This window comes from Pristis pectinata, chromosome 11 (assembly GCF_009764475.1).
Source record: "Pristis pectinata isolate sPriPec2 chromosome 11, sPriPec2.1.pri, whole genome shotgun sequence".
Taxonomy (NCBI): Eukaryota; Metazoa; Chordata; class Chondrichthyes; order Rhinopristiformes; family Pristidae; genus Pristis; species Pristis pectinata.
The window spans coordinates 75,281,912-75,307,174 of NC_067415.1; the positions used below are offsets into that span (position 1 = coordinate 75,281,912).

Genomic DNA, 25,263 nt, shown 5'->3' on the forward strand with positions numbered 1-25,263 from the left:
CACTTCAAAGTACATGACCCAACCTACATCTGAAACCCATTTCCCACTATTTTGCTCTTTCCTTAATACCTTCAAAATTTAATGCTTCTATCTACAGTTCTTACAATACTGTATCCCTTTGTTTTATCAGCCAATTTCAATTTATGTCATTCTATTCCATCATCAATTACTTTTTATTATATAGAACAGAGTCCACTTTAGGTGGGTTCCACACCTAAATTAGCATTACAAATGAAGAAGAAAGTACATGATATTCATCTAAAATGAAGATAGAGGAGGACAGTTTTCAATTCCTCTGTTACAATAAAGTTATTCTGAGATGATGGCTAAAGGCCTTAGGATTCGGTAGAGAGGAAAATTAACTGGTAAGAAAAAGGATGACAGGTCATAAATAATGAACATAACAGAACTCCTTCAGCACCAAGCTTGGTCCTTGGGATTCTAAACAGAGGGAGAAGAAATGAGGTTTCTTGACAGCTGACTGTTCAACAGCACAGAGATTCTTATTGAAAGGATCACTGCACTCTGAAACTAACCAAGAGTATATTTTCTTGGGGTTGGGAGGTGAAATGGGTGGTGGTGGTGGTGCAATGCATTGTGATGAGGCTGGGTGCAGGAGGAAAGAAAAGTAAACTGCCTTTACCTTATGTACTGAGAATGACAGTCACAGTTAGTATAATCTGGAAAAGATCATTTTACCATGTAGGAATGACATTGGCAATTATTACAATCTCAAAAAGAACATTGGACTTTGAAGCATCTTGATGTGGGAAAACTGGATCGGTGTTTTAATAAATATTAACCATAACTATATTTATTAGGTGTTAAACAAATCCAAGTGTTTATTAAAATGTGGAAAGTACTAATGATACAGTGGGCCAATCTGAAAAAAGGATTGGTGTTTAATAGGAAATATGGTAATTAGCTGTAGGAAAATGGTAATATTCTATGGACACGGAACTTAAAAAGACATGTGGAAGCTATTATGTGTATTTTATATCAGGAAAATTACATTACCCACTAGGGAACAAAACAACATCTCTAGGTGATCATCTGTAATACTGGAGACAACCTGAATCAGTGAAAAAGATGTATTACTGCACTTATGGGAAACATAACTCAAAACACACACAACCTGCAATACTTAGCAATGAAGAATCAAAATAAGACTTAATGACCAGCAAAAAAGTGATCAAGAGTACTCAATTGACAGCTCTCTGCTGGAAATTTATACATCAATTTAAATAGTATCATTTAAGCACTTGGACAGGTACGTACAGGGGCGGAGCTTAGAGGGATAATGGGCCAAACGCAGGAATTTGGGACTAGATGGGTGGGCACCATGGTTGGCATGGACTCTTTGGGCTGAAGGGCCTGTAACTGTGCCATATTGCTCTATGACTCTATGATCACTGTCCAACTTGGAGAATACGCATGTTCTGCAGGCTTGTGACTAACTAAAAACAAGGCCATTGCTACTGGAATGAAAGGTTCAGTGGGAACAAGGGAGTTGCTGTTGTGAGGGAATTCTCATTACGTATCTCATGACCTGTAGTATTTTATACCCAATAGGGTAAGGAAGGCCTGTGACGCATTCAAAATCATGCGTCACAAATCTGCTGTTTGTGTGTGTATCATCTAATGTACAGGAAGCGACCAACATCTTTGGCATATGCTATAGAGACAAGGAGAAATGAGATGACTGGGGGCTTAATTAACTAGCACTAATCAAAAACTTGAAATTAAAGCAATTAGAATTACAAGAAACTCAGTGTTGCTCCCTGCAAACCAATGTTAAAATTGGAACAATGCTAAAGGTAACAAAATAAAATCAAAATTACCCACAATATTGATAACAATAAAAGTACTCACTAAGTCAGGAACACAAAATTTAAATTGTAGCGTTCTTTAAAAAAACTGAATGCTACAATTGTAAGGTTCAATTGTAAAATGCTGACCAGTGGATTTCCAGACCCTTCCAGCAGTAGCTTTTTGATGAATCAATCACCAGAATATATTTGAGAGGACTTCAGATTTAGTCTTGTGAAGGGACTATCTATATGAAACATAAAAAGTATGAATGAGACTCTATACAAGATGAGAGCAGCAAGGTGATTGAAAATTGACTTTACCCAGAGTAACGCAGGTCATTTCACATCACCAGGGAAATTATACCGAACAAATTGTTGGCACTGCGGGCTGACGAATCTCTAGGTCCGGGTGGACTTCATCCCAGGGCCTTAAAGGAAGTGGCTAATAAGATACTTGATGTGTTAATTTTCAATTTCAAAAATTCATTAGGTTTGAGGAGAATTCCAATAGCGTGGAAATAGCACTTTTTTGAGCTTTTCTATCTCCAGTTAATTTAACATCTGTTAAAGTAGTAGATGAACCATACTTGAATTTCCAGAAGGCATTTGACAAAATGGTGAACTAAATGTTATTTGTGGAAAATAAAAGCTCATGGAATAGGAAATAACATTGGCTTGGAAATGAGAAATAGCGAGTGGACACAAATGATTCGTTTTCTGGTCGGCAAGATGCAATGAGAGATCAGTGCTAGGGCCTCAATCACTTACAATTTATACAAATGAATTAGACGAAGGCACTAAAAGTATGGTTGCTAAAGATAGGTAGGAAAGTTAATTGCACAGAGGGCATAAAGAAACCATGAAGGAATATTGATGGGCTTAATGAGTGGTCAAAGATTTGGCAAATGAAGTATAATGTGGGAAAATGTGAAATTATCCATTTTGTGTTGAAGTGCAGACGGAACCAGGGTGAAAGGGGGTGCATTTGTGTAATAATTCACAAGTGTACTGATTTCTTTAGCTCAACAAAAACTTGTGCATTTGTGAGAGATCAACCTTCCAGACTCAATTATTGACCAAGTCTAGACTCTTTCATTTCTTACCATAAAGAATTGATTTTAATGTAATATCATTACTTATTAAAAGATTGTTTTAAAAAAATACCAGAATTATGAGAATTCGGATTCAAAAGTCTAGTCAACCTTTGTAATTAACTCAGAATTATCGCATGTTCAAATATCAATAATTACAACAACCTGTTAAGTCAAGCAAGAATGTGTCTTCACCCTTTCCTTTGGGAATTTCTGCAGCTGGTCCCACTAGCTCTCAATCTCTTAGCCTCAGGCTGATTAGGGAAGTGGAAATAAGTACTAGCAATCAGCTTGATTGAAAACTCAAAAGCATTATATGAAAAGCTTAACAATGATGCAGCTGATGGCCATATTGACAGAATTCAGCTAAACATTATAATGAACAAAATTTCATTCTTGTACACAGAGACAACAGCATTCTTTCTGTCAAATGAACAATTCTGCGTACAATTCAAAACTGTTCTTATTCTCGCTTGCGTCATTTGCCTTTGAACTGGCACTAAGATTTGATGTGCATTAATATCATTATTGATGCTTCTAATTTAGAAAAGATGTAGAAAGTGCACACGTCTGTCAACAAAGAATGCTTTTAATGTGCCAAAATGTGGAAATCCAAGAGAATTCAATGAATTCTCATAATCTGGCAAAACAAAACTGTCAAGATTTTCACAACACTTTTTCTTCTCTGGGACATACAGGCTACAGTATCCCTGGTCCTCATGTAATTAAGGTTGAAAGGGCGGTTTGGAGAGCAAGACAAACTCATTGGACTAAAAGGCCTATTTCAGGATTTAAAATTCTATGTAATTTAATTGCATGATAATTGCCCCACCCTATAGTTCCCGCAGCCTGGCGGAAACGCATTTTCGACTGTACACGGGTTGGCGCACCCGTCCATCAGATCGACTGTCCGACTAGTCACCAGCGAGTTCATCTGGCACAGCCTGCGCAAACAGGTCAGTGAGTGGGCCAAGACTCGTCCTCACTGCCAGACATCAAAAATCCAACGACACAGCAAGGTCCCGCCACAGCAGTTCGAGCCTACCCGTAGAAGGTTCGACCACATTCACGTCGACCTCGTTACTCCCCTGCCTGTTTCAAGAGGAGCACGGTGCCTCCTTACCATCGTGGACCGGTTCACGAGGTGGCCAGAGGCAACCCCTCTCTCAGACATCACGACCGATTCCTGCACCCGGGCACTGCTCACAACTTGGGTCTCGCACTTTGGTGTTCCGGCCCACATCACTTCAGACAGAGGCGCCCAGTTTACCTCCAGCCTCTGGTCTGCATTAGCGAACATGCTAGGAACGCAGCTGCATACCACCACGACCTACCACCCTCAATCCAACGGGTTGGTAGAATGTTTCCACCGCCGTCTGAAATCAGCCCTGATGGCCCGCCTGGAAGGTCCTAACTGGGTCAATGAACTGCCTTGGGTCCTGCTCGGCATACATACTGCCCCCGAGGAGGATCTCCACGCTTCATCAGCTGAATTCGTTTACGATGCGCCCCTGGTCATCCCAGGGGAGTTCATACCCGCCCTTAGGGGGCGAGAGGAACAACCCACAGCAGTCCTAGGAAGACTGCATGAGAGGCTCGGCACCGATTCCCACTTCCGACATGGTCAGTACCCATCCTGTGTGCCCAAGGAACTCCAAGACTGTAAGTTCATTTTCGTTTGCAGGGGCACACCACGGGCACCGTTGCAACGACCATACGAGGGGCCGTTCTGCGTCGTCAGAAATAATGGGTCCACCTTTATTTTGGACATTGGGGGCAAGGAAGAAGTCTTCACGACGGACCGCCTCAAACCGGCCCACTTAGACCTACAACAACTGGTCGAGGTCCCAACACTGCGACGCAGAGGCCGACCACCCAAGCAACGGCTAGCACAGCCTGTGAACTTTGGGGACCGTATCGCCTGTTCGGGGGGGTGGGGGGAGGTGGGTGGTTGCGTGGCGGCTCACCATCTGCGCAAGCAAACCAGCTCGGCGGTTGGGGCGCGCATCGGAGCAGCGAGGCCCAAGATGGGGGAGAACACATGCACACAGAAGCTTTGATGACGTAGCATGTATGTCATTTCCGTTTTCGGAGGGCGGGAACCGCGCCACTTAAAAGGCCTGCGCAAGGCGGGTAAATAAATCAGTCTTGTTCCACAGCTTGCAGACTCGTGTCTTTATTCTCGCATTGCAGTAGCAGCCGCTACAATCTCACCATTTGTTCATAAAGCGCTAACTGTTTGTGAAGAGTGGTATCACAGAGCTATGCATTGGCAAGGATTTAAGAGCCGTTTAGGAAGTAGGTTTCATTCTGGCATGCTCGACAGCATGTACTTCAAAAACCACTTCCTCCAGAGCAAAAGACGGGTTGACTTTGCAGAATAAAACTGCAAACTGGTGTAATATTTCCATGATGTCAGAGTAGAACAGTTTCCAAAATGTGCTTTTGTCAGAGGTCATCACTCCCACTTTAATCAGTCTCCTCCATATTCTCAAACAAGAACCTTTCACAGGAATTCAAATCATAGAGTCAATGCACAGAAACAGGCATTTCGGCCTACGTAGACCACACCAACCATCAAGTACCCATTTACAATCAACTGAATTAATCCCACTCCATTCTCCTCAGATTCTACCACTCACATACAGACTAGAAGCAATTTACAATGGGCAACTAATCTACCCACTCATACAACTTTGGAATGTGAGGGAAAAAAAACTGGAGCACCCAGAGGAATCCCACATATTCACAAGGAAAATATGCAAAGGTGGGATTGAACTTGGGTCGCTGGAGCCGTGACAAAGCAGCTCTATTAGCTGTGCCTTTTGCCACCCCTCAAGTTAAATCTATCAATGGTTTCCAACGTTTAAATCCTCTGCTATTCAAACTATACAATCTTTGAATTGCCTGGAATACATTAAACCATTTCATTTCACAGGAAAATAACTTTAAATAAACAGCCAGGCAACACAACAATTCATAATTAAATGAACATGCAACATTGCGCACGCAGGAGATACGTTTGCCACGCAGGAGATAAAATTGATATAGTTGAAGCTGAAAGGGAAACTGTCAACGCTGAAATCATCGAGAATAAAGATTTTATAACTTTCAGAAGAAAGCTCGATTTAGACATGAACACTTGAAACACATGAGCTTGTTTTATTTCTTCTGATCCAAAGGAAAGAAGATATAAATATTCAAAACTTCAAATTTGATTCAAAAATGCTAATCTATTCCTGCTGGGCAAAAACTTCAAGCAGTAAAATGTAAAGCACAATTATTACAAATAGCTTCCAAGTATACAAGAGCCAAACTCTCAAATTAAATCTCTCCCACTCAAGGCAAACCTATCAGTATTTCTACTAAACTGCTCTCATTTTAGCAGGGAAATTGCAACACTGCAAAAATTAACATAACGATACCAAGTGAAGAGACTAATCAGAACTGTAAACCGAGTGATATTTAAACACAGAAGTGCAATTTATACTTAGCAGAACTATAACCTCAAGTGCGGTGCTATTTTTAAATTGTACATGGAAATATACGAAGGTGTCTCCACATTTTGTACTGTGTGACTAAATTAACAACTATGACATCATTCCTATTTCAATTAAATTGCTTCGGAACTGTCCCTTAAAAATGCCCTGACTTCCAGGTTTGGACCTTCTAATTTGCATCTCATTAGCAAAAGAAAATATGCAAGGATGCTAAGTCAGTCCCAGAAACAAAAAACATGGGGGGGAAGGAAGGAATTAAAACATGGGTAGGCCATTCATCTGACGTCCACTCAATCGAGCAAGTCTTCACAGCTAATTATCTTTACTTACCCTGCTTCAGTTTTTTTTAAAATGACCATGACAAAACAAATTACTATTAATTTCAATCTTGAAATCTCTGAAAGTCCTTACATTAACTTTTAAGAGAGGCAATTCCAAAATAAACTTATGCTTCCTAAATAGCCTGGATCTAAATGTATTTTATCCACTCTTCAGAATCACTGCAGTGGTGTAAAGAAGTTGGCAACTTGATACAAGGCCATCAACATAAAATGTCAATTTCTTTTCTCTCTCTTCATGGTTGCTGCCTGAATTGCCGAGTATTTGCAGCATTTTGTTTCATTTCCTGCTTCTTTAACATTTTGGTTTTGGATGTCCTCGCATTTATCACATGGAATTCCATCTATCATAATTTTGCCCATTTATCTGTCAAGGCCTCTTTCCAGCTTTCTTATCATCTTTGCCACCTACTCATTTAATGTCATTTGCAAACTCTGATGTGCAATTTCTTCAGCGAATCATGAATAATGTTGGTGAAAGGTTGATGCCCCAGAATACGATGTCACATTCTGCTAATCTAAGTACATATGCACTATGCTCATTCAATGCTCCACCTTCCCAATATACAAAAAAATCTATAATTGTGTGTTTTTATTTTTACTATTAATTTTCTTCATAGATTTTTATCAAATGCTTTCTGAAGTCTACACATCTCAAAACCTTACACAGATCATATTATTGACATTCAAGCTGCAATTAAAGTTCATAAGGAACACACTTAATATTAATGTAAACTACCAAATGCACACGTGATGAATGAAAATAGGTTAAAAGAGAGAAATCTATGAAGGGCAATATCCTTGAAAGGGATCAATGTTAATAAAAATGTGAAAATCAGATCAACAGTTCAAGGATACAGATTGTTTAAAGCCATATATACTAACTACTAACTTTGAAAGTCTTGATTTAACATATTTGAATTCTTAAATATAAACATATTGCTATTTGTATACACGCATACAAGGTACTGAATTTGGATGATCAGCCATTATTAAATCAAATGGCAAAGCAGGCTTGAAGGGTTGAATGGCCTATACCTGCTCCTAATTTAACATTTCAAATGTTTAATCTCTCTGATCCAAATTTGTGATTTTTATCAAATTCCCAGTAGAACAAGTGGGATTTTGTTGTGAGCATGTCTTCAATTTGCATTTCAAAATCAGATATATGTAACTGTAAATTATAGTTTTACATAACAATTTACATTTATAATGTAAATTTTTATGCAAAACTTCACTAAGTTTTAAGTTACTGGATAAACATTCACATACTCATGTGCAAGAAAGATTGTTTTGCACAACTCTATATGGAGAAGGATTTCCTGTCTCAGTTCCTGCAATGAGACCCGATTCGATGGGCTAAATTAACTATGCTATCACCGATACTCTCTGTTGCTATTTTCTTGGCATTACCCAACTTGACTCTGATCATTACCGAAACACCTCACCCATCTGTTTATTAGCTCCAGACTTGATTATTCCATTTCACTCCTGGCTGATCTCCTTCCTTCTATCTTCTGTACACTTGAGGTCATCCAAACTTCTGCTGCCTGAGAACCGACTTGTATCATTCTGTTCACCCCCATCATTCCTGTATTCGCTGAACAACACTAACTTGCAGTAAAGTTTCATCCACGATTTCACAGTTTCCTTTTTATCTTTGTAATCCTCTTCAGCTTCAAAATACTTCGTTACCAATTCTCCTTAAATTCTTGCCTCCTGAATGTATTTTACCACTCGCAGCCATGCCTTAGCTGCCAAGGACTTAAGTTCTAAAATAATCCTACAAACCTTTCTTTCCTCCTTTAAATTGTTCCTCAAAATCTCCTTATGCAGCCCAGCAACAATCTTCTGGTTTTGATGAAGTGCTACATAAATGGGAAATGCCATTTTCTCCTTTATGTGTGGCTAATAACTCAAAGGGTGGGGGTGGTTGTGTTGGCATGAAGGGTCAAGATAATCTTCAGTAATTTCATTAATGTTATTCCTGTTTATTTTCATTTTTTTTATTTGTTGGTATTTTTGGCATTTAGAAGGTTCTGCTCACTTCAATAAAAAAACAAACTAAAACTATGACCATCAACTTCACACTGAAAAGCTTGATTGTGACATTTTATTAAAAACTTAATATATAGTCTGGTTACTAAATATTAATCAATGCACTGTGTACTATAAATTTCTAAACAATCAAATTCAAATGCTTTTCCTCAAAATTCCAAACCATTTCAATGTTTTCCTTCCCTTCTTCCTTTATATCACACTCTGTATGTTACAATTTGGAAAGTTTAACAATTGATTTGTCCCAAGGCCACAGCCAGCTTCAAGGTAAAAGGTTCTCTAATCTGCCCAAATATGTACATCTCACTGTCTCTGAATGCATCTTGGGGAATTCCAGATATACACCCACATGTTGCTATACAAATTGTTCTGTTGTTTTGGGGAGGAGATAGGAGCTCCTGGCTTGGCACAGATCACACCATAGAATGTTTTTCAAATCCTACATTCTGCTTTCTTTGAGAATAGCCTGAAAAGTACATTTATATAAATTTCAATTATGAAGAATTTTATAATGCAAGTTTTACTGACTGACATATTTCAATTAATGCGTTTGGCTCTACTGCAGAGAAACAAAACATAATACATTTGTTAACCCCCATCACCAATGCTATCTTATGAATCTGAGAATTTAGTATTTTCGTTCGTTCAGATATTGCAGAGGGGATTCATTTCACACAGGCATTTTATTTCTACCTCAACCAGGTGAAAAGCTGTGACTTTTGCCTCGAGTCTTAAACAGAATGAATCCATTCTTTATAAAATGGCTTTCATAAATAGAACATAAAACATTGTGAATTGCAATGAGGATTGGGAGGGGGGGAGAGAATATCCCAGAACCCCCATAATTCAAATGGAATTTCATAGTTTTAAATAGATATTTCTAATGTTTTTGTTCACACTGAGTTAAGGAGCAAACAAATGTAGGCCGATCATCTCATTACAAAATAACTTCTACCAATAAGGACCAGATGCAATCTCTAGTGAATCAGACAATCTCAACTGCAGCAAAAAAAAATTACAACAAATGACCCAGGAAAAAAATAAAAAATAATTTTCTGGGCAAGGTTACACCACCAACTACAGGAAAGTTAAAGTGAAACAGAGGTATTCAATTAATGAACCTGTATCAAGCAGCATTCTCTTTTTCCAGAATCCAAGCCCAGTCTCATATTTTGAAAATAACTATTTCATTCAGGTGCCAAAAGCTCAATGATAGACAATCACCTCCATTGAGAGAAAGGCCATGACTGTTATACGGTTAGAACATGAAAGTTATGAGAAAGAGTAGGCTGCCAGGTCCTTTAGTGCAGCTCCACCATTCATCTAGATCATGGCTGATCTTCTCCCTCAGTTCCTTCTTCCTGCACTCTCTCTATATCCCTCGATATCCAAAAATTCTGTTCTAAATGAACTCAATCACTGAGCCTTCACAAATCTCCGTTGTGGAGAACTCCCAAGATTCACCATCTGCTAAATGAAGAAATTTCTCTTCACCTCAGTCCTACTTGGCATACTGCTATTATTGAGACTGTGCCCCTGGTTTGGTACTCAGCAAGAGGAAATGCATTGGCAAAGATTAGGAAACCTTCTGACAAAAGTTTACAAAAGCCGGTATCTTGGTTGAACTGTTATAAATTCAATCAGATTAGAATTCTTCCTTTACTGTTCAGTCTTAATTAGGAGCTGGAGTTTGGAACCAGATTATTAGCAGTAAACATGTCACACTTGACAAAGTGCTAAATAATCTGGATTTTCAATTTAAAAAAAAGTAACTGAGTGGGTTTTGAGATATGCTGGAAAATTTAAACATGGTTTTACAGGTGAAGTTTCAATTTTTTTTTCATAAGTAATTAGACATTTGACAGAAAAAAACTGTGCAAATATAAACACTAAACCACATACAATCTCAATTCAGAAAAAATAGAAAGTGTCAGTAAACCACAAATAGCATTCATGTGCAACAAACTCAATCCCATCATAACTTTTCTACCCATCCAAACAAACTAGTTGTAGGTGTCACTGACTGTCAGCATTTATTGTTCATCCCTCACTTTCACTGTCAAGAGCTGCTCGGTTGGCCATTTCAGATGACTGTCAAGACAGTCACATGCCTGTGGGTGTCACAAAGGGCAGAACCAGATTCCTTCATGAAGACACATTCGAGAATCAGGTGGGTTTTTACAACAGAATGATAGCTTCGGTCTGACTACCACCAAGACTTCTTTTCTTTAAGTTCCAGATTTAATTATTTGTATCTAATTTCTAGACTACTGAAAACAACCTGTAACTTAACTCTTAGGCTGCCATTTCCCTCAGATGGTCTTGAAACCTCATTCAGTCCATCAGCAACCTCTGGAACATGGCAAGAGAGGGCCTTTAAAGGCAACAGAGGACTTTTAAAACAGATCTTTATCATTTCCAGATTCAATGTTGAATTTACTGCCTTCCCTACAACTCTCACCAATATTCAAGTGGTATAAAACTGTCACATGCTTCTTGCATTATGTGCCAATCAAGCATCATCTCTGCCCTACCTACCTGACAAGAGGCTCCAAGACGACAACCAAAATTACAAGCCTTTTAACCCCTTCCTGAATACAAGAACAGTGCATTCTTATATTTCCACTTGTGTTCCACCACCAATAGTGGATATTCAGATTCTTTCATCTAGAATTTTTCCCCAGACCTCTGCATCTTCACCTCTATTTTATTGCTGCAAATTCCTCCCAATGTTCATCTTTCCAATAAGCTTTTTATTCTGTCTCAGAATCTCTATCTTATGCAGTACGATAGGGAGTAATTCTTTACATTGAGGAATATAAGGAAATTATCTTTTCAAACATCCCAGATGGAATTCAACAGTGCTACCAGTAGTTAAAGATGCAATCTAAGCCACAAAAGAATTTAGACTTTTTGAAGAAAAGCATATAAATAAAAGGTATATGACCAGACCAGATCCATTTTGGATTAGCAGCTGAATTGTTACACAAGGAAACAAATAACATTTTCATATCAATATTATCTAAGATATAGACAGAAATTTCACAGCTTTTAGCTGCTAGTTTATTAAAATAAAAAGAGCTAAGTAATCACTGCAATTCTTAAAATTTTAAACTTTATATGAGAGAAACAAAAGACTGCAGATACTGGAATCTAGACGAAAAACACGATGTGGCCTCTTCTACATTGGTGAGACCAAACACAGACTAGGTGACCGTTTTGCAGAATACATGTGCTCTGTCCATAACCGCAACCTGCATCTCCCTGTTACCAGTCACTTCAACTCCCCTTCCCACACTATCACTGATATGACAGTCCTCGGCCTTCTCCACTGCCAGGAGAATTCCAAGCACAAAATGGAGGAACAGCACCTCATTTTCCATCTTGGAACCTTGCAGCCTAACAGCATGAACATTGAATTCTCCCACTTTAGGTAATCCCCATACCCCTTCCCCACAACCACCCCCACCATGCTTCTTAGAAACATAGAAAACTTACAGCACAATTCAGACCCTTCAGCCCACAAAGCTGTGCTGAACATGTACCTACCTTGGAAATTACTAGGCTTACCTTTCGCCCTGTTTTTCTCAGCTCCACGTACCTATCCAGAAGTTTCTTAAAAGACCCTATTGTTTCCTCTTCCAGCACCGTTGCCAGCAGCCCATTCCACACACTCACCACTCTGAGTAAAAAAAACTTAGCCCTGACCTCTCCTCTATACCTACTCCCCAGCAGCTTAAACCTGTGTCCTCTTGTGGCAACTATTTCAGCCCTGGGCAAAAGCCTCTGACTATCTACCCGATCAATGCCTCTCATCATCTTATATACCTCTATCAGGTCCCCCCCATCCTCCGTCGCTCCAAGGAGAAAAGTCCGAGTTCCCTCAATGTGCTTTCATAAGGCATGCTCCACAATCCAGGCAGCATCCTTGTAAATCTCCTCTGCACCCTTTCTATGGCTTCCACATCCTTCCTGCAGTGAGGCGACCAGAACTGAGCACAGTTCTGACCAGGTCCTATGTAGCTGCAACAATACCTCTTGGCTCCTAAATTCAATTTCCTGATTGATGAAGGACAATACACCATATGCCTTCTTAACCACAGAGTCAACCTGCGCAGCTGCTTTGAGCGTCCTATGGACTCGGACCCCAAGATCCCTCTGATCCTCCACACTGCCAAGAGTCCTACCATTAATACTATACTCTGCCATCATATTTGACCTACCAAAATGAACCACTTCACACTGTCTGGGTTGAACTCCATCTGCCACTTCTCAGCCCACTTTGCATCCTATCTATATCCCGCTGTAACCTCTGACAGCCCTCCATACTATCTACTACACATCCAACCTTTGTGTCATCCGCAAACTTACTAACCCATCCCTCCACTTCCTCAACCAGGTCGTTTATAAAAATCGCAAAGAGTAAGGGTCCCAGGACAGATCCCTGAGGTACAGCACTGGTCACTGACCTCCATGCAAAATACGACCCTTCAACAACCACTCTTTGCCTTCTGTGGGCCAGCCAGCCAGTTCTGGATCCACATTGCAATGTCCTCTTGGATCCCATGCCTCCTTACTTTCTCAATAAGCCTTGCATGGGGTACCTTATCAAATGCCTTGCTGAAATCCATATGCACTACATCTACTGCTCTCCCTTCATCGATGTGTTTAGTCACATCTTCAAAAAAATTCAATCAGGCTCGTAAGGCAGGACCTGCCCTTGACAAAGCCATGCTGACTATTCCTAATCATATTATACCTCTCCAAATATTCATAAATCCTGCCCCTCAAGATCTTCTCCATCAGCTTACCAACTACTGAGGTAAGACTCACTGGTCTATAATATCCTGGGCTATCTCTACTCCCTTTCTTGAATAAGGGAACAACATCCGCAACCCTCCAATCTTCTGGGACCTCTCCCGTCTCCATCGATGTGCAAAGATCATTGCCAGAGGCTCTGCAAACTCCTCCCTCGCCTCCCACAGCAGCCTGGGGTACATCTCATCCAGTCCCAGCGACATATCCAACTTGATGCTTTCCAAAAGTTCTAGCACCTCCTCTTTCCTAATATCTACATGCTCAATTTTTTCAGCCTGCTGCAAGTCCTCACTACAATCACACAGATCTTTTTCTGTACTGAATACTGATGTAAACTATTCATTACGTACCTCCGTTATTTCTTCCAGATCTATACACACTTTCCCACTGCTGCACTTGATAGGCCCTATTTTTTCACATCTTATCCTCTTGCTCTTCACATACTTGTAGAATGCCTCGGGGTTTTCCTTAATCCTGCCCACCAAGACCTTCTCATGTCCCCTTCTGGCTCTCCTAATTTCCTTCTTACACTCCTTCCTGTTAGCCTTATACTGTTCCAGATCTCTAACATTACCTAGCTCTCTACCTTTCGTAAGCTTTTCTTTTCCTTTTGACTAGATTTATTATAGCCCTTGTACACCACGATTCCTGTATCTGCATAGGCATGTTCCCGTCTCATTGGAACATGCCTATGCAAAACTCCACCCAAATATCCCCTGAACATTTGCCACATTTCTTCCGTACCTTTCCGAGAACATCTGTATCCAATTTAAGCTTCCATTTTCCTGCCTGAGAGCCTCATAATTCCCTTTACTTCAAGTAAAGGCCTTTCTAGTCCGTCTGTTCCTACCTCTCTCCAATGCTATTGTAAAGGAGATAGAATTATGAACACTATCTCCAAAATGCCCTCCCACTAAGAGATCTGACACCTGGCCAGGTTCATTTCCCAATACCAGATCAAGTACAGTCTCTCCCCTTGTAGGCTTATCTACATATTGTGTCAAGAATCCTTCCTGAACACACTTAACAAACTCCACCCCATCTAAACCCCTCACTGTTTGGAGATGCCAATCAATATTTGGGAAATTAAAATCTCCCATCACAACAACTCTGTTATTATCACACCTTTCTAGGATCTGCTTCCCAATCTGCTCCTCGATATCCCTGTTACTATTGGGCAGCCTATAATAACCACCCAGTAAAGTTACTGACCCCTTCTTGTTCCTAACTGCCACCCACAGAGACTCCGTAGACAGTCCCTCCATGACGTTCTTCTCTTCTTCCCTTTCCTAGCCTTTTTCCTCTCTCTCCTTACCTTTGACTCATCCCCTGGTGGATCTGCTCTCCCCACCTCCCCCGCACCTGCCTATCACTATCTCTTACCTGCATCTACCTATCACCACCTTGTGCCCACCTCGCCTCCCCTCTTTTGTCCACCTATCACTGCTCTGCTTTTCCCTCCTATATATTGGGCTTCCCCTTTTCCTATCTTCAGTCCTGAAGAAGGGGCCTGACCCGAAACGTTGACCACCTGCTTTTCTCCACAGATGTTGGCTGGCCTGCTGAGTTCCTACAGCATCATCGTGTTTTTCATTTAAACTTTATATGTTGAATCCAGAAAATGTAAAAGATTGATTCCTTGAAATAACTGAGTTAGTGCTGCAGTGATTTGATCCACTGATCAAAACATAACAGAAATTATTAACTGCACAAATCTTCAGTCCTCAGTGCCTTAGGACTTGGTCAAGGCTAAACTGATTTTAGTTTAGGATAATGTCACAGACACACAGAAATATGTATCATGCAAAATCTTTGAGCAAATTTTAAATAATTGATTCATACATTATTTTCAAAATCAAGCTCCAATACCAACTGTTATAATAATTTGCTCAGAAAAGAGATTTCTAGTTTCACCATCTTTCTTCCCAAAAGAATCCCTCAAGTTAACAACGTTGCATTTGAAATTCTACCTTCACTGAAGAATTCTGACATTACAAAATCTGATCTGCCAGTGCAATGTGTCAGGCCTCAACAGCACCTGTCATCTGCTTTTGAACCAACTCCAGCTGCCTCACTCTAGAAATACATGGCAGAGAGAAGGACCGAAAAGCGCCAACAACACCACATCCAACTCCGCCTACACACGAACTGACAGTCACCGCAGTGGGTGGAAATAACTAATAGCCTGCATTTGAAGGAAACCCCTTGTGTTTGACGATGCTCTTGCTCCGTTTTGGAAGCAAAAACTGATCAGAATGTGAGAAGGGAGGGAGGGGGGGAGGGGGGGAGGGGGGGGAGGGGGGGGAGGGGGGGGGGGGAGGGGGGGGAGGGGGGGAGGGGGGGGGAGGGGGGGGAGGGGGGGAGGGGGGGGGGAGGGAGGGAGGGGGGGGGAGGGGGGGGGGGGAGGGGGGGGGAGGGGGGGGGGGGGGGGAGGGGGGGGGGAGGGAGGGGGGGGAGGGGGGGGGGGGAGGGGGGGGGAGGGAGGGGGGGAGGGGGGGGGAGGGAAGGGGGGGGAGGGAGGGGGGAGGGAGGGGGGAGGGAGGGAGGGGGCGGGGGAGGGAGGGGGGAGGGAAGGGGGGGGAGGGAGGGGGGAGGGAAGGGGGGGAGGGAGGGGGGAGGGAAGGGGGGGAGGGAGGGGGGAGGGAAGGGGGCGGGGGAGGGAGGGGGGAGTGAGGGGAGGGGGAGGGAGGGGGAGGGAGGGGGTGTGGTCCAAGGGACAATAAACCGAATGCACAGGCGGGTGGGGGGAAGCAGGGACCGAAATAAGACAGGAGCTGGGGCACGGAAGAGCGCTGCTGCCGAGCCGCAGGCGGAGCCCGGACTCCGGGCTGCGTGGGTCAGACTCACCGCCCGGTAGCGGCTGCAGGCCTGGTGATGCTCCATCATCCTCGCTGCCTCAGCAAAACGCCCGGCCGTCGCTCGCCGACCTCCGCTCCGCTGCTTCCCAGCCAACAGTCCCGTCCCCCTCCCTCCTGCCCCGCTCCGCTTCCGCTGCCCCTGCCTCTCCCTCCCTCCTGTGGCGGCGGTCGAGCGCCGGTAAACAACCCGCCGCCTCAGCGCCCGGGCCCTGACGACGGCTCCGGAGCCGATTCTGCGCACAGAGCTTAGCGCAGCCCCGGCCTTTGTGACGTTGCTTCCTTGGAACTTCCCACCGCCGCTCCGCCTGACGTCACGGGCTCTCGGCAGGTCTGACGGGTGGTCGGAGTTGTGGGGAAAGTACTGAGGGGTGGGGTGGGGTGGGGTGGGGAAAGTACTGAGGGGTGGGGTGGGGTGGGGTGGGGTGGGGAGGGGAGGGGTGGGGATGGGGGGGTGTGAGGGATGGGGGTGTGGGGGGGTGTGAGGGATGGGGGGGTGGGGGGGTGTGAGGGATGGGGGGGGTGGGGGGGTGTGACGGTGTGGGTGTGGGGGGGGGTGTGAGGGATGGGGGGTGTGAGGGATGGGGGGATGGGGGGGTGTGAGGGATGGGGGGATGGGGGGGTGTGAGGGATGGGGGGGTGTGAGGGGTGGGGGGGTGAGTGTGAGGGGTGGGGGGGTGTGAGGGGTGGGGGGGTGGGGGTGGGGGGTGGGGATGGGGGGTGTGGGGGTGGGGGGTGTGAGGGATGGGGGGTGTGGGGGTGGGGTGTGAGGGATGGGTGTGTGTGGGGGGGTGTGAGGGATGGGGGGTGTGGGGGGGGTGTGAGGGATGGGGGGTGTGGGGGGGGTGTGAGGGATGGGGGTGTGGGGGGGTGTGAGGGATGGGGGGGTGTGAGGGATGGGGGGTGTGGGGATAGGGGGGTGGGGGGGGTGTGAGGGATGGGGGCTGTGGGGGTGGGGTGTGAGGGATGGGGGGTGTGGGGGGGTGTGAGGGATGGGGGGTGTGTGGGGGGGGTGTGAGGGATGGGGGGGTGTGGGGGTGTGAGGGATGGGGGGGTGTGGGGGGTGTGAGGGATGGGGGGGTGTGGGGGGTGTGAGGGGTGGGGGGATGGGGGGTGTGTGAGGGGTGGGTGGGTGGTGTGAGGGGTGGGGAGGAGGTGTGTGAGGGGTGGGGAGGGGGTGGGTGGGTGTGTGATGGGGAGAAGGGGAGGGGAGATGTGGGGGGAGGGGGATTGTGGGAGGAGGGGAGGGGAGATGGGGAGGGGGAGGGGGAGGGGAGGGGGAGGGGAGGGGAGATGGGGAGGGGGAGGGGGGAGGGGGGAGGGGGGAGGGGAGAGAGGGGGGAGTGGGAGAGGGGGAGGAGGTAAGGAGAGGTGGGTGTGTGGAGGAGGTAAGGAGAGGGGGTGGGGTGGAAGAGAGGGATGTGGGGGGGTGGGGTGGAGGAGAGGGTGATGGGGGTGGAGGAGGGTGATGGGGGTGGAGGAGAGGGGGGTGGAGGAGAGGGTGATGGGGAGGGGGAGGAGGGGTTGGTGGGGGGAGGAGAGGGTGGGTGGGGGGAAGGAGGGTGGGTGGGGGGAGGAGAGGGTGGGTGGGGGGAAGGGGGGAGGAGAGGGGGGGTGGGGGGAAGGGGGGAGGAGGGAGGAGAGGGGGGGTGGGGGGAGGAGGGAGGAGAGGGTGGGTGGGGGGGAGGAGGGAGGAGAGGGTGGGTGGGGGGAAGGAGGGAGGGGAGGAGATGGGGAGGGAGAGGGGGAGGAAGGGGGGAGTGGGGGGGGAGGGGAGGGGGAGTGGGGGAGGGGGAGGAGGTAAGGAGAGGTGGGTGTGTAGAGGAGGTAAGGAGAGGGGGTGGGGTGGAGGAGAGGGATGTGGGGGGGTGGGGTGGAGGAGAGGGTGATGGGGAGGGGGAGGGGGAGGAGGGGTTGGGGAGGGGGAGGAGAGGGTGGGTGGGGGGAAGGGGGGAGGAGGGAGGAGAGGGTGGGTGGGGGGAAGGGGGGAGGAGGGAGGAGAGGGTGGGTGGGGGAGGAGGGAGGAGAGGGTGGGTTGGGAGAGGGAGGAGAGGGAGAGGGAGGAGAGGGAGAGGGGGAGGAAGGGGGAGGGAGGGGGAGGAAGGGGGGAGTGGGGGAGGGGGGAGTGGGGGAGGGGGAGGAGGTAAGGAGAGGTGGGTGTGTGGAGGAGGTAAGGAGAGGGGGTGGGGTGGAGGAGAGGGATGTGAGGGGGTGGGGTGGAGGAGAGGGTGATGGGGAGGGGGAGGGGGAGGAGGGTTGGGGAGGGGGAGGAGAGGGTGGGTGGGGGGAAGGGGGGAGGAGGGAGGAGAGGGTGGGTGGGGGGAAGGGGGGAGGAGGGAGGAGAGGGTGGGTGGGGGAGGAGGGAGGAGAGGGTGGGTTGGGAGAGGGAGGAGAGGGAGAGGGGGAGGAAGGGGGGGAGAGGGGGAGGAAGGGGGAGGGAGGGGGAGGAAGGGGGGAGTGGGGGAGGGGGGGAGTGGGGGAGGGGGAGGTAAGGAGAGGTGGGTGTGTGGAGGAGGTAAGGAGAGGGGGTGGGGTGGAGGAGAGGGATGTGGGGGGGGTGGGGTGGAGGAGAGGGTGATGGGGAGGTGGAGGAGAGGGTGATGGGGGAGGGGGAGGAGGGGTTGGGGAGGGGGAGGAGAGGTGGGTGGGGGGAAGGGGGGAGGAGGGAGGAGAGGGTGGGTGGGGGGAAGGGGGGAGGAGGGAGGAGAGGGTGGGTGGGGGGAAGGGGGGAGGAGGGAGGAGAGGGTGGGTGGGGGGAAGGGGGGAGGGGGGAGGAGAGGGTGGGTGGGGGGAAGGGGGGAGGAGGGAGGAGAGGGTGGGTGGGGGGAAGGGGGGAGGAGGGAGGAGAGGGTGGGGGGAGGAGAGGGGAGGGAGGGTGAGAGGAGTGAGGGGGAGAGGGGAGGGTGAGAGGAGTGAGGGGGAGAGGGGAGGGTGAGAGGAGGGAGGGAGGGGGAGAGGCAGAGGAGGGAGGGAGGGGGAGTGGCAGAGGGGGAGGGGTGGGTGGGTGTGGGGAGGAGAGGGATGGGTGGGGGAGAGGAGAGGGATGGGTGGGGGAGAGGAGAGGGATGGGTGGGGGAGGGGGGAGGATGGTAGAGGGGAGGAGGAGGGGGAGGAGAGGCTGGGTGTGTGGGGTGGAGGGCGATCGGTGTGTGAGAGGGGGAGTGGGGAGGGGGTTTGAGGGGGGTGTGTGGGGGGTTGAGGGAGGTGTGTTGGGGGGTGAGGGGTGTGTGTGGGGAGGTGGTGTGTGTGGGGAGGGCGGGTGAGGTGGGGGTGTGTGTGGAGAGGAGAGGGGTGAAGTGGGGGTGTGGGGGGTGAGCTGGGGGTGTGGGGGGTGAGATGGGGATGTGTGTGGGGAGGGGGGAGGGGAGTGGTTGGGTGGGGTGGGGGTGTGTAGTGATGGAGAGTGAGGGGAGGGGGTGTGTGAGGTGGGGAGGAGGTGTGTAGTGACAGGGAGAGGTGAGGGGTGGAGGTGTGCGGGGAGGGAGTGTGTAGTGACGAGGAGAGAGGTGACAGGAGGGGGTGTGTGGGGTGGGGAGGGGGTATGTGGTGTGGGGAGGGGGTATGTGGGGTGGGGAGAGGTGAATGGAGGGGTAAGATGGGGGTGTCTGGGGAGTGGAGGGGTGGGTGGGTGTGTGTGTGGGGAGGGGAGGGGGTGTGTGGGGAGGGGAGGGGGTGTGTAGTGGGAGAGAGAGGTGAGGGGAGGGTGTGTGTGGGGAGGATAGGCAGTGTGTAGTGACGGGGAGTGGTGAGGGATGGAGGTGTGTGGGGAGGGGGTGTCTAGTGATGGGGAGAGAGGTGACAGGAGGGTGTGTGTGGGGTGGGGAGGGGGTATGTGGGGTGGGGAGGAGGTGTGTAGTAATGGGGAGAGAGGTGAAGGGAGGGGTAAGATGGGGGTGTGTGGGGGGTGAGGTGGGGGTGTGTCTGGGGAGTGGAGGAGTGGGTCTGTGTGTGGGGAGGGGAGGGGGTGTGTAGTGGGAGAGAGAGATGAGGGGAGGGGTGTGGGGAGGGGAGGGGGTGTGTGGGGAGGGAAGTGGGTGTGTAGTGACAGGGAGTGGTGAGGGGAGGGAGTGGGTAGTGACGGGGAGAGGGGTGACAGGGTCTGTGGGTTGGGGACGGGGTGTGTAGTGATGGGGAGAGAGGTGAGGGGATGGGAGGGGCGAGGTGGGGGTTTGTGTGGTGGAGAAGTGGGGTAATGGGATGGGGTGTGTGGGGTAGTGGGGATAGGATGTGTGGGGGATACGGTGCATGAAGGCAATAGGGTGCGTGGAGGTGGGATAGGGTGCTTGGGGAAGGGATGGGATGTGTGATCGGGTGGGATGGATGTGGTCCTGGGGGTAGGGTGTGTGGGATGGGATGGTATCTGAATTAGAGTGGGATGGTGAGACAGGGTGGGATGGTAAAATGAGGCCTGTGGAACCAGGCAAGACAGTGGGATACTTGAGAAACAAAGGACTGTAGATGCTGGAATACCTAGATGAAAAACACGATGATGCTGGAGGAACTCAGCGGGCCAGGCAGCATCCGTGGAGAAAAGCAGGCAGTCAACATTTCAGTTCAGGACTATCACATCCCTCTTTTGTCTACCTATCACTGCTCCCATCCTGCCTCCCCTCTTTTGTCCACTTATCACTGCTTTTTCCTCCTCTATATTGGGCTTCCCTTTTTCCTGTATTCAGTCCTGAAGAAGGGTGCTGACATGAAATGTTGACCGCCTGCTTTTCTCCATGGCTGCTGCTTGGCCTGCTGAGTTCCACCAGCACTATAGTGTTTTTCATTCAAGACAGTGGGATACAGTGTGTGGCACAGGATAGGATGGTGTGGGATTGGGTGTGTGGAGCAAGGTGGGACGGTTGGATAATGCGTCTGGAATAGAGTGGCTTGTCAGGGTAGATGGTTTGATCTAGCTTGTCGCATAATGTTCTGATTAAATGATTTCAACTGGAAACATTAACAATTTTCTTTCTGGAAGTGTTGCCTAACTAGCATTTTCTGTTTTTGTCTCATTTAACATCAGTTGGAGTGACCTTTATAAGCCAAGTTCTGTCCATCCCACCACTCATTTTGGTTAATTTCAAATTCTTCCCAGAAATGTAACAAGTACTGAGTGGAGAAACTGGGTGATTGTTGTGGTAGTGAGATTGGATAGGATGGAATGGGGGTACTTTAGTTGTGGTGTGCAGGGTGGGATTGAATTGTGTGGTATGGAATGTGATGGACAATGGGGAAAATGGATGGAATGTTTGGTGTGGTGGGTTTTCACTGACAGGTAAGGATAGAGTAGATGTGGCTAGGCTGTTTCCCTTGGTGGGCGTGTCCAGGACCAGAGGGCACAATCTTAGAATTAGAGGGTACAGTTTCAAGACAGAGATGAGGAGAAGTTTCTTTACCCAGAGGGTGGTGAAATTGTGGAACTCCTTGCCACGCACAGCAGTGGAGGCCAGATCAGTGGGGGTATTCAAGCAGGAGATAGACAGATATCTAAATAGTCAGGGTATCAAGGGATATGGGGATAAGGCTGGCAAATGGGATTAGAATAGTTTTTTTTTCTCTCTCTTTTTTCCCACCCCATTTCTTTTTCCCTTTTCCTTGGAGCAGACTCGATGGGCCGAATGGCCTGCTTCTGCTCCCTTATCTTGTGATCTTGTGAGCATTTAAAATTGGATGGGGTAACTATGAGAGAGGCAAGTTCTCTCTTCCATTCCTTTCAGTCATTCATGTTGACATTGCATGCTTTCTGATGATGTAATGACCTGGAGTGGAGAAAAGATTGGTATTTGGAGATGTGGTGGAATGGCTGGGTGAGGTAGTGAGATGGAGCATGTGAGGAAGGGGTAGGACTACAGGGTGACTGGGTCGCTAAATTCTGGGTTGGAGTGTATAGGATATAGGCTACTAGGATGGCATGTATGGAGTGTAGGGTGTTTGGGTGGGAGGATTCTCTTTGAAACAGTTCACATTGAGTCAAGTAACCCTGAGAGAACCAAATCCTACTTCTTTCTTAACAGGCTATAAATTTAAAAATCTCATGTTTTGGTGGTTCCACTGGAATTTGTTTTCTGAAGGATAGAATTAGTTCAAGACACTGGCTCCCTTGGAAACATTTAGTTTTAGGTTACCAGTTTTGCCACTTCATTCTGTCACTGGAATTGGAAATGAAACCCTGCCAGTCTTCAGTTCCTCCTCAAAATCCTCGAATGCACTGTTGCTCCAGCTCTCAAATCTAACTTTATCATAACTCCATGTTTAAATGTTAGCAATCAAATTCCAGCCCAATCACAGTACTTAAGTCGCCTTTTTCCAAGTCACAAACAATATCCTATATGACACTTGCTGAAGTAAACTCTACCTGCTTATCCTTCTCCCTTCAATTTTTTACAAAACTTTTGGGGCAGTTTACCATCTGATTATTTTCCATGTCTATTCACTGCCTATTAGGGTGTGCATGTTTTGATTCCGGAAACTGATGATTAAAATAATCCATATTCATCGTGAGCACTGATATTCTCAGTGCAAATTTCAGGCCTCAGGCTTCTGTATATCAATATTTAGCTCAAGGAAACACACTGCTAAACCAAAAATAGCCTTCCTTAATTATGGTAACTACATTGGGAAAGAGAGAAATATTTAGCATCTGCCTTCACAGAAAGAACATGCAAATAAATCAGAAATACTGTAGAACATCAGTTCTGAATGAGATGAAAGAATGGAGCATTGGTTTAAACAAAAGTATTGGAGAAATTAATGGTCTTGAAGCTGAGAATTGACTGGGATACTTGTACCCCAGGATTTGGAAAAAGGTAGCAATAAAGGCAGGAAATGCAATTATTGTCATCTGTAAAAATTCCATGGATTGTAGAACAGTTTCCACAGGTTGGAAGGTAACAAATGTAATCCACGATGTAAGGAAGGAGAAAGGGCGAAAATGGGAGACTACAATCCCATTAGTCTGACACCAGTAGTAGGGAAGATACAAGAATCTGTTACTAAGTGGCAACAGGGCATTTGGAAACAAATAGTCACTAACTAGAGATCACATTTGTCAAACCTGCGGAGTTTTGTAAGAAACAACTCGCCGACATGGTATATTTAGACTTTCTCAAGGCATTAGGTGGGGTGCCGCACTAGAGACCATTGAACAAAATTACAATACGTGAGATGTGGCCGACATCACTGGCAAATGTTGAGGATTGGTTAGTGGATAGAAAACAGAGTTGGAATAAATGGGTTATTAATGGATCATTTTCAGGTTGTGGCCGTGACTGATAGAATGTCGCAGAGCAGGGGGGCACCAGCTGTTCAAAACCTACGCCAATGATTTGGATGAGTGGATCAAGTTATGTTCACTGATGATACAGTGCGAGTTGTATGGAGGAAACAGAGGCTGCAAGAGGATATAGACAGGCCAACACAATAGAGAAGGACTTGGCCTGTTTATATATAATGTGGAAAAATGTGAGGTCATTCATTTTGGCAGAAAACAGAATAATGAGTTTTTTTTAAATGGTGAGAGATTGAAAAAGATCAGTGTGCAAAGGAACCTCAGAAAGCACCAGAGGAACCCAGCAGATTTTTTGCTGCTGAGTTCCACCAGCACTTTGCGTGTTGCTCCAAATTCCAACATCTGCAGTCTCTTGTGTCTCCATTTTGCTGCTCCACAGCAAAGTCTCTTCAAGGTATGCTGACTTTGAAGAAGTTTTCCTCCTCTTTTTCATGGGAGTTATGTGAGAGCCTCTCTCACTACTCCCCCTCTGTGATCTCTGCCACTGAGATTCCCCAGTGTTTTATGCGTTGCTCCAGGTTCCAGCATCTCCGGTCTCTTGTGTCTGCAAATTGAAAAATAATTTGCCAGGGTAGTAAGTAAATAGGAATGTACGATGGTCTTTATTGCAAGTAGATTTGATTCTAAGAGCAAAAATATCTTCCCACAATTGTATGGGTCCTTGGTTAAATCATATGTGGAATACCATGTTCAGGTCTGGTCTCAAGATTTTAGAGTTATGATATACTTGCAAGAGAGGAGGTGCTAAAAAAGCTTCCTCAGATCGATTCCTGGGATGGGTGGAATGGTTTGTGAGGAGAGTTTAAGGTCACTGGGTCTGTACTTAGAAGAATGAAAGGTGATCTCAATGAAGCATACAAATTTCTATTTGTATGTAGATACAAATGTACATGTAGAGATGTTGTTTCCTATGGCTGGAGTGCCTAGGACCTGAGGTCATACTCCAAATTCGGGGGTAAGCCATTCAGAACTGAGGTGAGAAGAAATTTCTTCACCCAGAGGATAATAAATCTTGGAATTACCTACCCAATGGAGCGATGGAGGCTCAGCTGCTCGGTATGTCCAAAACAGAGAGCAATAGTTTTTTGGGTAATAGGGATATCAAAGACTGGGGGGGTTAGTCCAGAAAAGTGGCACTGAGGTTAAAGATCAGAATGGCAAAGCAGGCACAAGAGACTGAATTGTTCTTTTTTGTTGTCATTGTGTTCTTTCTTGCAAAAATTGGGTGCAATTTATGTTTAATTTACGTTTTTCTTGTGAATGCTGCTTATCTGATGCCATGTGCCTGTGATGCTGCTGCAAGTAAATTTTCCATTGCACCTGTGAATACATGTACTTGTGCCTATGACAATAAACTCGACTTTGACAAACACCTCTGTTATGAGTGAAGGAACAGATCCGAAGGATTTCAAAAGTAAAGGACTCTGCACACAGTCTGGCAAGAAAGGATTTTATTTACAAAGACAAACCAGGGAAAATGGTAATGGGGATAACACACACAGTTTATAGCGCA

The 25,263-nt window shown here is 46.5% G+C and overlaps 1 protein-coding gene across 2 annotated transcripts in view; it reads right to left on the reverse strand.

Annotated features, from left to right (window-relative positions):
* The window catches only part of ndfip2 (Nedd4 family interacting protein 2), a 59,421-nt gene extending 42,698 nt beyond the window's left edge, over positions 1–16,723 (reverse strand). For both annotated transcript variants that reach the window (XM_052026330.1, XM_052026331.1), the window contains exon 1: positions 16,464–16,723. In XM_052026330.1, the coding sequence (XP_051882290.1) occupies positions 16,464–16,502 (39 nt within the window). In that variant the 5' untranslated portion in view covers positions 16,503–16,723. The remainder of the gene's footprint in view (positions 1–16,463) is intronic.
* Positions 16,724–25,263: the final 8,540 nt, after the last annotated feature.